This window comes from Megalobrama amblycephala, linkage group LG21, assembly GCF_018812025.1.
Source record: "Megalobrama amblycephala isolate DHTTF-2021 linkage group LG21, ASM1881202v1, whole genome shotgun sequence".
In the NCBI taxonomy this organism is placed as follows: domain Eukaryota; kingdom Metazoa; phylum Chordata; class Actinopteri; order Cypriniformes; family Xenocyprididae; genus Megalobrama; species Megalobrama amblycephala.
The window spans coordinates 5,665,352-5,678,774 of NC_063064.1; the positions used below are offsets into that span (position 1 = coordinate 5,665,352).

General features: G+C 37.0%; 1 protein-coding gene across 1 annotated transcript in view; it reads left to right on the forward strand.

The window, feature by feature from the left end:
• kif21b (kinesin family member 21B) overlaps nucleotides 1-13,423 on the forward strand; it is a 131,075-nt gene that overhangs the window by 48,771 nt on the left and 68,881 nt on the right. The window contains 5 exon segments of the mRNA XM_048173471.1: nucleotides 1,101-1,323; nucleotides 5,002-5,184; nucleotides 9,559-9,708; nucleotides 11,627-11,761; nucleotides 12,140-12,307. Of these exon segments, the coding sequence (XP_048029428.1) occupies nucleotides 1,101-1,323; nucleotides 5,002-5,184; nucleotides 9,559-9,708; nucleotides 11,627-11,761; nucleotides 12,140-12,307 (859 nt within the window).

Consider the following 13,423-nt stretch of genomic DNA (forward strand, 5'->3'; position numbering starts at 1 on the left):
GCTGTCACTTTGCTGCAGTAGTTTGTGGTTTTCGCCCACTATTCCTCTCCGCTGATGAAGTCTTGCCCTAGTTTGTCTACGCAGTAATAATCATAAAGGCTCATGTTACTCTCAAAACACCAAACAATTGGGCTGTTAAGGTTACAGACGCTCCTGCTAAACAGGCTCTTATGATTTGCCCTCACTGGAAGTCTGACAAATCACCCATTTCATCCTGGCTTGTACTAAACACAGATGAACATAACTTATACTACACTGACGTGCAACCTAGAGAATATAGACAACGTGAATTCATTAATGTTACAGTATTAGACTACAGCTTAATTGGAAATTATGCACAATAAAATATTCTGCTCAAATTTGATAGTAACTTTGATTTCTCATATCTTTCAAATTTCATCTCAAGCGTACTCTTCACTGACACTGATGTGCCCTTGGTGAACAAGTACACTTAATTTCCACAGAACTTTATTAGAGGCGAAATTGTTCTGTTTGGTGAAAATGACGCCCCAACTGTGGGACTGTGGGAAAAATATATATATAAGTGATTTATATCTATATAAATATATATAGATATAAATCACTTTCACACAGTACATATTGCAATGTCTCAATTCTTTTAGATTGTCATACTTTTAAAAATGTATTAATATTTTTAATGAATTTTTGTAGTTTAAGATTGAAAGTCATTTTTCAAGTTCACTGCTAATAAAATTATTCATTTTCCCATTTGACCATTGCAGTTTTCATTTAAATGACAGCAGCTTCAACAGTTAAATATAGTTTGGTATCTACCTCTATTTCTGTTTGATATTTCTTATATATTTTTTTTTTACAATTGATAGTGTTTTCTATTTAAAATGCTGTATTATTTACCTAAGAGATAGAGATAGAGTTGACTAGCCATCCAGTCAGCTTTTTTGGCTTTATTAAACCATTTCCTTTTTTGGGAAATGAGTAGTTTCTGTGTCAGAGTAGATTCGTCAAATACGGCAGTTCTCACATGACTTGGATGCAGCATATATCCTTGGTATTTTGATTTCTGTTGTCTTGTTCATTTTTTTCCCCACTTAGATTTGTTTTTTGTTCTTTTCCATCAGGATCCGGCCGCAGATGGCAAAAGAAAAGATTGAGGGATGTCACATCTGCACCTCTGTTACTCCTGGGGAGCCCCAGGTGCTCTTGGGTAAAGACAAGGCCTTCACATATGATTTTGTGTTTGACTTGGACGCTCAGCAGCACCAGATCTACAGCGCCTGCGTTCACAAGCTCATTGAAGGCTGCTTTGAAGGATACAATGCAACTGTCTTCGCTTATGGACAAGTAAGATCTACCACACTTGATAAAATGATATGTTTACCTGCAGATGAGTTATTTGCGATGGCAGAAATGGTTCAAAGATTAGCAAAAACATCCACACACGCTCACACACTTGATCTGAATCATATTAAACCTTTTTGTTTGCACACACATGTATCGTCAGGTCATTCATTTCTCTGAATAGTAAGTATTATCACTCCATTATCGGTTCGCCGTGACCCCGTGACCTTTCCCTCAGCGCTCTGGTGATGCGACAGCTGTGCCGGGCATCTTTTGTGAGTTCCACTCATCACACGCTCTTCACGTTTAGAGTGCCTATTGTGCGCCGCTCAGGGTTAATCGCTCAAACTGTAACTCTGTGTGTTACAAGATGTATGATAGATGCAAGTCTACTAAAACATGAGTGGACACTTGAACACCTGAGAGGAATACTAACCCTGAAGCAGGATACATAAGCGTTATTTAAAAAGGACACAGCAGGAATACTATAGTGATGATGCCCTGTTTATTTGAATGATTTAACTATTATTATATCCATATGATATGATATTAATAATAATGTAATTATGTTCTTCATGTTGTGCCTAACTATGCTTCTTATGATGGAGTTGCTTCAGAGTTTCATCAGCTTGAAATTTTTGGCTGAAAAATGTCATAAAAACGCCATTTTAGGTTCTCGGCCAAAATAGACATTTGGCTGAAAATCATGGATGAAAATATTAACAGAAAAATGTCAAATATTTTATATTAAGAACTCTGACATGAAGAAAAAGCAGTGAGCATATGAAATTTCCAAATTTTGAGTTAAATTATTTTATTGATATTGAATCACAATTAATCACTTAATTTGGTTTACATTTGATTCATTTAAATAGATTATGTGTGTACATCAGCTTTAGATGCCAGTGACATTTGCATAACTACAGTTTTGTCAATTTATTTAAACAATTTTATAAAGTTGTTGAAACCAATTTATTATTGTAAAGTCATGCCAGTTGTAGGAAGTTGGTGTAATCACTTCACTTTTTAAATGGTGCATATTATGAAAATGTAAATATTATAACATTAATATTGTTTTTATTACAGGTGCTGGTCAAATAATTAGAATATCGTGAAAAGGTTCATTTTTTTTATTGTAAATTATTTTTAAAAATGAAACTTTCATATATTCTAGATTCCCTACATGTAAAGTAAAACATTTCAAAAGTTTTTTTTTTTTTTTTTTTTTTAATTTTGATGATTAGAGCGTACAGCTCATGAAAGTTCAAAATCCAGTATCTCAAAATATTAGAATATTTACATTTGAGTTTCATTAAATGACCATCCCTACAGTATAAATTCCGGGTATCTCTTGTTCTTTGAAACCACACTAATGGGGAAGACTGCTGACTTGGCAATGGTCCAGGAGACAATCATTGACACCCTCCACAAAGAGAGTAAGTCACAGATGGTCATTACTGAATGGGGTGGCTGTTTACAGAGTGAAATATCAAAGCATATTAAATGCAAAGTTGACTAGAAGGAAGAAATTGGGTAGGCAAAGGTGCACAAGCAACAGGGATGACCACAAGCTGTGAGAATACTGTCAAGTAAAGCCGATTCAGACACTTGGGAGAGCTTCACAATGAGTCAAATGAAGCCGGAGTCAGCGCATCAAGAGTCACCACACTCGGACATCTTCAGGAAAAGGACTACCAAGCCACCAACAGAAACAACGTCAGAAGCATCTTACCTGGGCTAAGGAGAAAAAGAACTGGACAGTGAACAGTGGTCAAAAGTCCTCTTTTCAGATAAAAGTAAATTTTGCATTTCATGTTGAAATCATGGTCCCAGAGTCTGAAGGAAGACTGGAGAGGCACAGAATCCAAGCTGCTTGAAGTCTAGTGTGACGTTTCAGTAATGATTTGGGGGGCCGTGACTGCTGGTGACTGCTGGTCTAGATCTGCTGGTGTTGGTCCATTGTGTTTTATCAAGTGCTAAGTCAATGCAGCCATCTTCCAGGAGATTTTGGAGCACTTTATGCTTCCATCTGCTGACAAGCTTTATGGAGATGCTGATTTCCTTTTCCAGCAGGACTTTAGCACCTGCCCACAGTGCAAAAACCACTTCCAAGTGGTTTGCTGACCATGATATTACTGTGTTTTATTGGCCAGCCAACATGCCTGACCCCTGAATCTATGGGATATTTTCAAGAGAAAGATGAGAAACAGTCGATCCAACAATATACAGATGATCTGAAGGCTCATTAGTGCCTCAGCAGTGCCACAGGCTGATCACTTCCATGCCACACTTCACTGATGCTGTAATTTGTGCTAGGAGCAAGTCATTTGCTGTAATATGTGCTGCCGCCCAAGTATTGAGTGTACAAATGAACATACTTTAAAGAACTTGAACTTTTCTGTTTTGAAAATCCGTTTTTTGATTGATCTTAGGAAATATTCTAATATTTTGAGATACTGGATTTTGGACTTTCATGAGCTGTACGCTCTAATCATCAAAATTTAAAAAAAAAAACTTTTGAAATGTTTTACTTTACATGTAGGGAATCTAGAATATATGAAAGTTTCATTTTTAAAAATAATTTACAATAAAAAAATGAACTTTTTCACCTGTACCTGTAGTTTATGGGCCCTATCACACACCCGGCGCAATGCGACGCAAGTGTTTTTTTGCTAGTTTCAGCCTGACGCAGTTATCATTTTCACTTCCTGCGCCAAGTTGTTTAAATAGCAAATGCACTCTCGCCCATCTGTTCGCCCATGGGTGTGCCGGTCTGAAAACGAGGTGTGTTCAGGTGCATTGTTGGCGTGTTGCTATTGTTTTAGGCAACCGAAAATGACTGCGCCATTGACCAACAAAAACCTGATATAAAGTCAATGGTGCAATATTTTTTTATTTAAAGGGCACATTAGTACAACGTGCGTACACTCTGCTTGTTACACAAATACAGGGACGCGCAGCAGCACACAAACATGCCAAATATTAAAAATAAAAGAATTACGATGTAAAAGATTATTATTGTGTTCATAAAGATAAAAATTCCTACATGTCATAATGGATAGTCATTGCATGTATCAGAATTACCTATTTGCAGTAATGACGAATCCAATCGTGGCAATACACACATGTATTTAAACTGACTCGTCAGGTTGATGGTGTCTATATTCCGCCATGTAAATAGCAATCCTCCATGGCATGAGTGCAACTGGCTTTTAAAGGGTAATAGAAGTTGACACTCTGATTGGTTTATTTCATGCTATGCCCAAAACACACCCATGACTCATTAAGAGAATAGGTACAACCCTTTCGGGCCATGCGCACCGACCTGCGCCATGCGCTTCAGACCATGCACTTAGATTGTTAAAATAGGGCCCTATCACTAATATTTTTGCAGCCTTCAGCACAGTGGGTCGGGAATTTAAGAATTTTAATTTTGTGTATGGCTTCTTGCTGTAATACATAATATAATATAATTTAATAACAGCAAATGAGACCTACTCAAAATTAAATGACCCAATAAGTAACCAAAAATCACAAAGAAAGATGTTCAAACAGAAAATTAACCATTGACAAAGCTTTGGTGCTGATAATCTTACAATGACTAAATATTGCCCAATTACTGAATCACTAGTTGTAAATGTGTGTTTTGTGTAAATGTGAATGCCTTGCTCTGTCATGCAGACTGGTTCAGGAAAGACCTACACCATGGGCACTGGCTTTGACGTATCCGTGACAGAGGAAGAGCTGGGCATCATCCCTCGGGCAGTGCGACAACTCTTCCAGGGCATCCAGAAACGCAGACTGGAGGCACAGAGCGCCAACATGCCCCCGCCTGATTTCAAAGTCAGCGCTCAGTTCCTGGAGGTGAGACTACAGCCAGACTCTTTAGTAGACTGGGCAAATAAATAACATTTTTTAATACTAAAGTTTTGATGCCATTTAGGTCTCTTTATGATGTTAATTATTATAATTGTGGTTGTGTTTGCATTGATGACAAAAGGACCATTTTCACTGCTATTAAATTTCACAAATAATTACAAAACAATTTCACATTTAATTCGATGTGGTTAAAGGGTTAGTTCACCCAAAATGTCACCCTCATGTCGCTCCGCACTTGTAATACCTTCGTTCATCTTCGGAACACAAATTAAGATATTTTTGATAAAATCCCATGGCTCAGTGAGGCCTGCGTTGCCAGCAAGATAATTTACACTTTCAATGCCAAGAAAGCTACTAAAGACGTATTTAAAATGGTTCATGTGACTGCAGTTGTTCAACCTTAATGTTATGAAGTGACGAGAATAATATTTGGCGATTTCAAAACACTGCTTCATGAAGCTTCGAAGCTTTATGAATCTTTTGTTTCAAATCAGTGGTTCAGAGCGCGTATCAAACTGCCAAAGTCACGTGATTTCAGGCTTTGTTACGTAAGTGTTTTGTAATTTCAATGGTTCACCACTGGGGAGTGACTTTGGCAGTTTGATACACGCTCCGAACCACTGATTCGAAACAAAAGATTCGTAAAGCTTCGAAAGTCTCTGCGACAATAAGTGCCACCTGGAGGAATTACAAAAGTACAGCATATTTTCAAACATCCTTCGCAAATGCCCTTTTTGTGTGTCACACGCCTCCCTCAAGTTCAATCGGCACAAACACAGCTCTTACGGGTGCTTGTGAAGGTATGTCTACAGGTTAATGTAGGTTACTTTCAATAAAAGGACCAACATTTTACTTTTAGCTGTGTTGCTATGTGTCATGAGTATGCAATTGTGTAGGCTAAAAGCACTCTCTAGAGTAAAAGAGAGTGTCTCACTTATAATAAACCCATCCAACGTATTTGCATTTTTTGACATGATTTGCCACAGCTGTTTGAGTCTGTCTAACTTGACACAAAGTAAACATTCTAAACTGGTACATTTGTCTTTCTGAACAGGTGCATGAAGATGCTGTATGGTATTGAATTCTGTAACTGAAGCTGAATATCTTTTCCCATGTAACGCATCAGTCATGGTCCCACACCGGCTAAACACCCTCTGGCTCCACCCATGCCCCAAACTCTCGCTATAGGTTGAGCTGGAAAGAGATTGACAGATTTGAGTGAGTGGACCGCACTTAAAGAGATAGATCACCCCAAAAATGAAAATTATCCCATGATTTACTTCACCCTCAAGCCATCCTAGGTATATATCTTCTTTCAGATGAACACAACCTGAGTTATATTAAAATATATCCTGCCTCTTCCAAGGTTCATAAGGGGACCTTATTTTTTTTTGAAGCCCAAAAAAGCACATCCATCCATCCATCATAAAAGTAATACATACCAGGGGATTAATAAAAGCCTTCTGAAGCAAAGCGGTGCATTTTGTAAGAAAAATATCCATAAACAGGGCTTGTCACAGCTTCCGGTAACACCCGCCAACCCGTTCCAAATGCGGGTAGATTTCAGCTGTGGCGGGTAACACGGCCACTCCACTAGCCACTTTGGCGGGTTGAATATAATTTCAGCCTACAGCCAAATGAAAGGTAGCCAAGCTCGTCGTATCACAAAATTACAATTCAGTCACAGTTCCTTATCGATTACCTTGCGGTTAGTGAAAGCGGGATAGGCGGAATCGCGACACATTCAGAATTAATAAACTTTTGACACACAACAGAAGCGCTCGCGTAAGCGGCGCACCTCATGCGGGCAGGGCTTATGCTCGAGAACTTGACACTGCACTAGTGATATACACGCACACACACAGGTCTGTTCAATTAATGCAATACGTGTGAAGGTAGTCTAATATCTCGCGTGAATTGGCACAGTAAGGGCTATGGCTTAAAGTGGAAAAACGTAAATTTACAGGTGGGTAAAAACTGAAATGTGTAAATAAAGAAAAAACGTCCATGCATTCAGCAGCACCCAAATTTAAATAAAGAAAAAACCGAAATTTAAATAAAGAAAAATGAAATTTAAATAAAGAAAAACGAAATTAATGTTAAATTCAAACATCGAGATTAATTTAGATTGTAATAACGGGTAATAAATGCTAATACATTTTGTTTCTAATTGTATTTTAAACAGTGTCAAAGCAACAAAACACAAGCTCAACAGCACTTCGGTCCATACAAACTCCGCTGTTCTAAAACGTTGCTGGAACACGCGTCGGTTCTATTTCTAGCATGCACGCTTTGTTCTTTTTATACTCCAAGCCTGTTAAATAACGAAAAAATAACGGTACACGCCACCAGCTGATACGCTACGCAGCCAATGTATAGTCTTGATTTGGGTGGTCAATCGTTTCGCGGGGATCCCAGGTGTGCAAAAATAAAAACGTTTCGAAAGGGTTTTCAATCGAATGTAACCCATCGAACGAATATTTGAATATTCGGGTCCGTTCCATATTTATTTATTTTTTAAATCTAGTAATTTAAGCATGCTTCAGTCAAGAATGACGATAAACGCGTTCTAATCATATGAACATCTTTTATTGTTTCACGTGCTCATTTTCCAACATGTCAAAATTGTGGCCAGTGAAAATGCGTGACAGTGATGGCTAGTAACTTTCGAAAACCACTATCGCCACAGTGGCTTGGTGCAGTACAGGTAATATGTAAAAAAGTAAAATAAATGTCATTAGCCCTAGTCCATAATTATAACATATTAGGATAAACGAATTTGTAGTCACTAGCTTCCGGTAATGTCCGTCCACGCGTTCACGAGAGAGTCGAGTACTTGTGTAGTTGACGTACCCCTGATGTAGGTGTAGCGTAAGCTTAGGTGAGAGTTGACGCCTTCTCGCCGTTCAAACAAATATGGCTGGGCAATAAACTCAAGCTTTTCTCTTTAAAAATTCTAATTTTAGACTTCTAATTCGTGACCCATGTTTTGTTTTGCTCTTTTTGAGCTTTGGTGTTCATCAGTACGTCTTGCGTCAGGTCAGAGGTTACTCTTCTGTCGGAACTAGACTCGCGTATGGCCGTTAACGGAAACCAGTGATTATAGTTTATAAAGTTATAAATATGGATATTTTTCTTAGAAAAACTCATCGCTTTGCTTCAGAAGGCCTTTATTAACCCCCTGGAGCTGTGTGGAGTACGTTTATGATGGATGGATGCACTTTTTTTGGGCTTCAAAAAAATGGTACCATTCAATATTTTTTAATATAACTCCAATTGTGTTTGTCTGAAAGAAGAAAGTCATATACACCTAGGATGGCTTGAGGATGAATAAATCAAGGGACAATTTTCATTTTTTAGGGTGAATTATCCCTTTAATGTTTAGATGGTGCCTAGAAAACTCAATGTTCACACTCTTGTAGGAGATAAAGCCTTGAATGGCATACTAATAGCAGTAAATAAACTGGGTGGCGTGACTAAACTAATATTTTCTTGTAAAATCATACTGCATTAACCTTTTATCCATCTTCAGTAATCATTTTTACAGTGTGTATTGGGCGTGTTGGCAGATGGCTGGAGTCCCAGTGTCTTGACTCCATTTATCTGGGCTTGATAGTCTCATAACGAATGTGATTGAGAGGAGAACTGCTCTTGACGACATGGAGAAAACCCCCTCGCAAGCCCATATTTATTTGATATCAGCCATTAGCGCCGACATCAGGCGAGGAGGAGACGTTCAGCTGCCAGGGTGCGCAGACAGCAGTGTAGCTGTAAACCGATTACCCCCTTCCTCGCGTAAAGACCTGGCTTAGGTAATGAGTTTAAACCTGTAACAGGACATTTTAACGATCCGTGCCGCTTGCTGTCTGGCACAGGCTGCTGTTTGTTCAGCAGAAAGGCGGCTCAACCGTGGGGAAGGACTCGACAGATTTGTCTTGCGTCCTGCGGCTGTGAACGGACGGCGTCCCCCGGGGCGGCTTTAATAGGGCATTAAGATGCCCTTATTTCATTAGTCTTCGTCCTTTTCCAGAACTCTTTTGTGCACTTTGTACATTGTTTTGTCTATGTTAGCAGTTTGATTTATTGTTTTGAACCCTAAATTGATTTTATTAAGATCCTCTGTGTCACTTCCCCAAGTGAGGGAAGCTGGGAAAAGCCCCATTCGCTTCTTTCTCTTTTTTTCATTCCTGTCTTCAGTTGCAGTCTTGCTGTTATATTGTGAATTACGTTATCATTATTTATAATTTTCTTGTCCATCAGCTTGTGTGGTCTCTGGGCTTCCCGAGGTCAAACATGCGGGATCTGGCCTTTTGACCTTTGCCCTCTGAAGGTCACAGAGTGTGTGTATTTGTCCCGCAGCTCTATAACGAGGAGATCCTGGACCTGTTTGACAGCGCACGCGATCCCGAGGCTCGAAGCAGGAAGTCCAACATTAAGATCCATGAGGATGGGAGCGGAGGGATCTATACCACAGGAGTGACCTCACGGCTGGTCAGCTCAGAGGAGGAGGTCAGCTATCTGTCCGCTGCGACCTCTTTCAGCCTTGTTATCTACAGGAGTCATTTGAATTAAAATTGACAGTTTTTTGTTTCTTAAAAAAATGTCTTTGGTATTACTGTGCACGGTTCATCAGTGCACACCATTCTAAAAAAAAAATATAATGCTGTGTATTCAATGATTCATATTTTACCAATATTGTGCAAATGGAGAAAAATAATTTTAACCCAGTAATAAATAATATTAAAACTGCAGCTAATCTTGCTACAAGCTAGTAGTTTATACTGCAGTCAAGCTAACTACTATTAAACAACAATAAAAGTAAAAAACACCTTCTATAATTACTATAATTACTTAGAAAACACAAGTGACGAACTTATAACAAATAATTTATATATATATATATATTATAATACAGTCCAAAAGTTTGGAACCACTAAATTTTTATGTTTTTAAAAGAAGTTTCGTCTGCTCACCAAGGCTAATTTATTTAATAAAAATACAGTATAATTTTGTAATTAATGAATATATTTGACAAAGTAATTTATTCCTGTTGCAAAGCTGAATTTTCAATCGTTATCCAGTCTTCAGTGTCACATATCCTTGAAATCATTCTAATATTGTCAAGAAAATTTATGTGTACAATTGTACAAAATATTTGTGTACAATATTTTTTTTCAGGATTATTTGATGAATAGAAAGTTCAAAAAAAGTGTTTATCTGAAATCTAATCTTTTGTACATTATAAATGTCTTACTGCCACTTTGATTGATTTAATGCATCCTTGCTGAATAAAAGTATTATTTCTTTAATTTCTTTTCAAAAAAATAAAAATAAAAATTATCGGTAGTGTATAATGCTACAGAAGCTTTGTATTTCAGATAAATGCTGTTCTTTTGAACTTTCTAATAATAATAATAATAATAATAATGAGCAGCAATAATAATGTTTAATAAAAATAGTACAAATAATTTATTTTTATATATATATATATATATATATATATATATATATATATATATATATTGTTGGTAATAAACAACAATATTTAATATATGATGCTAATAGTAATATGATATTATTATTATATTATTATTACTATTACTATTATTATTATTATTATAGTATTATTATTAGTAGTAGTAGTAGTATATTATATATTAAATATTGCTGTTAACATACTACTAAAATAATAATAATAATAAAAAATAATAATACTAAAATAACAAGTGATATAATATTAAATATTATTATTAACAGTAATAGTAATTGTGTTGTGTGTGTGTGTGTGTGTGTAATATATATATATATATATATATATATATATATATATATATATATATATATATATATATATATATATATATATGTGTGTATATATATGTTGTTAATAATAAACAAATAATTGATATACAATATATATATAGTAATAGTAATATGTTAAACATTATTATTATTATTATTATTATTATTATTATTAATTGTAGTAGTAGTAGTATATGTTATATATTAAATATTGTTATTGTTATTGTTAATTTCCGTCCACTAGGACGGAAATATATAGATTTTTCTATATATAGATTTTTCTAGGATTTTTGCAATATTATTATTAATACTATTTAAACATCAGTGTTTGTTAAAAACACATTGGAAGTAGTAGTTTGTTGCTGGAAAAGCTGCATTGTTTTGATAACTACTGTGACAGCTCACTCCATTGATTATTTGCTTTCACTCAGAAACACGACGCATTACTGTAGTTAAAAGCTATGCAAATATAGTTTTATTGTTTGTCGTATTTGTTTTAAATGGCTCTTATTAAGATGACTTGAGCTAGACAATAAAAAGCTTTTGTGACTGTATGAACAGAACAGTAGATATTTCCGTCAGTGTTTGTCACGCTCACACCTGCTGTTCTGTACGTTCTCCTCAGCTCCTGCAGTGCCTGAAGCTGGGTGCTCTGTCCCGCACCACCGCCAGCACGCAGATGAACGCCCAGAGCTCTCGCTCTCATGCCATCTTCACCATCCACCTCTGCCAGATGAGAGTGTGTCCGCAGCCACAGCTGGTACGGCCCTGCCAGAGACATCAACACACGAGCATCAGCAGCTTTAGATAACAAGCACTGCTTGCCAAGACCGACTGACAACACATGTGAATATTAATTAAAGCTGCACACATCATGTTGAGAGCTGTAAGCTTAAACTACTAGATTACAAAGCCGTTAGCAAGTTTAAGCAGGTCGTAAGTTTTAAAGTATTAAAAATCAGACTGCTGCGGTACTAAGCGAAGTAATTATATAAAACCACTGGCATTAGAAACGTCAACACTGAACATGTCAGTGCAAAAGGAAAATGCAGGAACATTGAAGACTGCACACATAAATTAAGAAGATGCTTGTGTTAGTAGCTTAAAGCTGTCTTAACTCTTCCCTCTCTCACTCCAGGTAAACGGAGAGATGAACGGTGTGTCTGATAGTCCCATCTCTCAGCCCGAGTACGAGACGCTCACTGCCAAGTTTCACTTTGTGGACCTGGCGGGATCGGAGCGTCTCAAACGCACAGGAGCCACGGGAGAGAGAGCGAGAGAGGGCATCTCTATCAACTGTGGCCTGGTACGCAGACTTTTCCAATCCCAACTATAATAGGGATATGGCATCCTAAAATGAGATTCTGTCATCCGAGGGTGATTCGCAACACCTTGCTGCTCGAAACAATGATGATATTTTTTCTGTGAAATGCGAGTAGAGTTAACTAGCAGAATGTCCTGGCGGCTGTTTTTCAGTCTTTCACAGGCAGAATGCAAGATTTTTAATTTAATTTTATATATATATACAAACAAAGATGACTGTAAAAATAAATCTGCATTGTTTATCCTTTTGATCTTTAATTCATAAAATTAGCAGAAATCTAACCTTTTATTGAAGGAAAAGAATTGAAATTGGGGGAAAATCATGTTATGAAATAAATGTTTTTCTCCAAAACACGTTGGCCACAATTATTGGCACCCTTTTATTCAATAGTTTTTGCAACCTCCTTTTGCCAAGATAACAGCTCTGAGTCTTCACCTATAATGCCTGATGAGTTTGGAGAACACCTGACAAGAGATCAGAGACCATTCCTTCATGCAGAATCTCTCCAGATCCTTCAGATTCCCAGCTCCATGTTAGTGCTTCTTCTCTTCAGTTCACTCCACTCATTTTCTTTAGGGTTCAGAAACCCCCCAAACAACTTGTGGGGATGTTGGTGCTGTTTGGTAATATTTTTAGGCTTTCTGAGACTCAAGACTCAACTAATTTCTGCATTTCTCCAGCTGTGATCCTTGGAGAGTCTTTGGCCACTCAAACTTTCCTCCTCACTTCACATTAGGACGATGTAGACACACGTCCTCTTCCAGGCAGATTTGTAACATCTTTAATTGATTGGAACTTCTTAATTATTGCCCTGATGGTGGAAATGGGGATTTTCAATGCTTTAGCTATTTTCTTACAGCCACTTTCTATTTTGTGAAGCTCAACAATCTTTTGCTGCACATCAGAACTATATTCTTTGGTTTTACTCATTGTGATGAATGATTAAGGGAATTTGGCCTTTGTGTTTCCTCATGTTTGTATTCCTGTGGAACAGGAAGTCATTGCTGGACAATTTCATGTTCATGATCACCCTGGTGTGCTAAAAAAAAAGGTGTAAATAATTGTGGCCAACGTGTTTTGGAGAAAAACATTTATTTC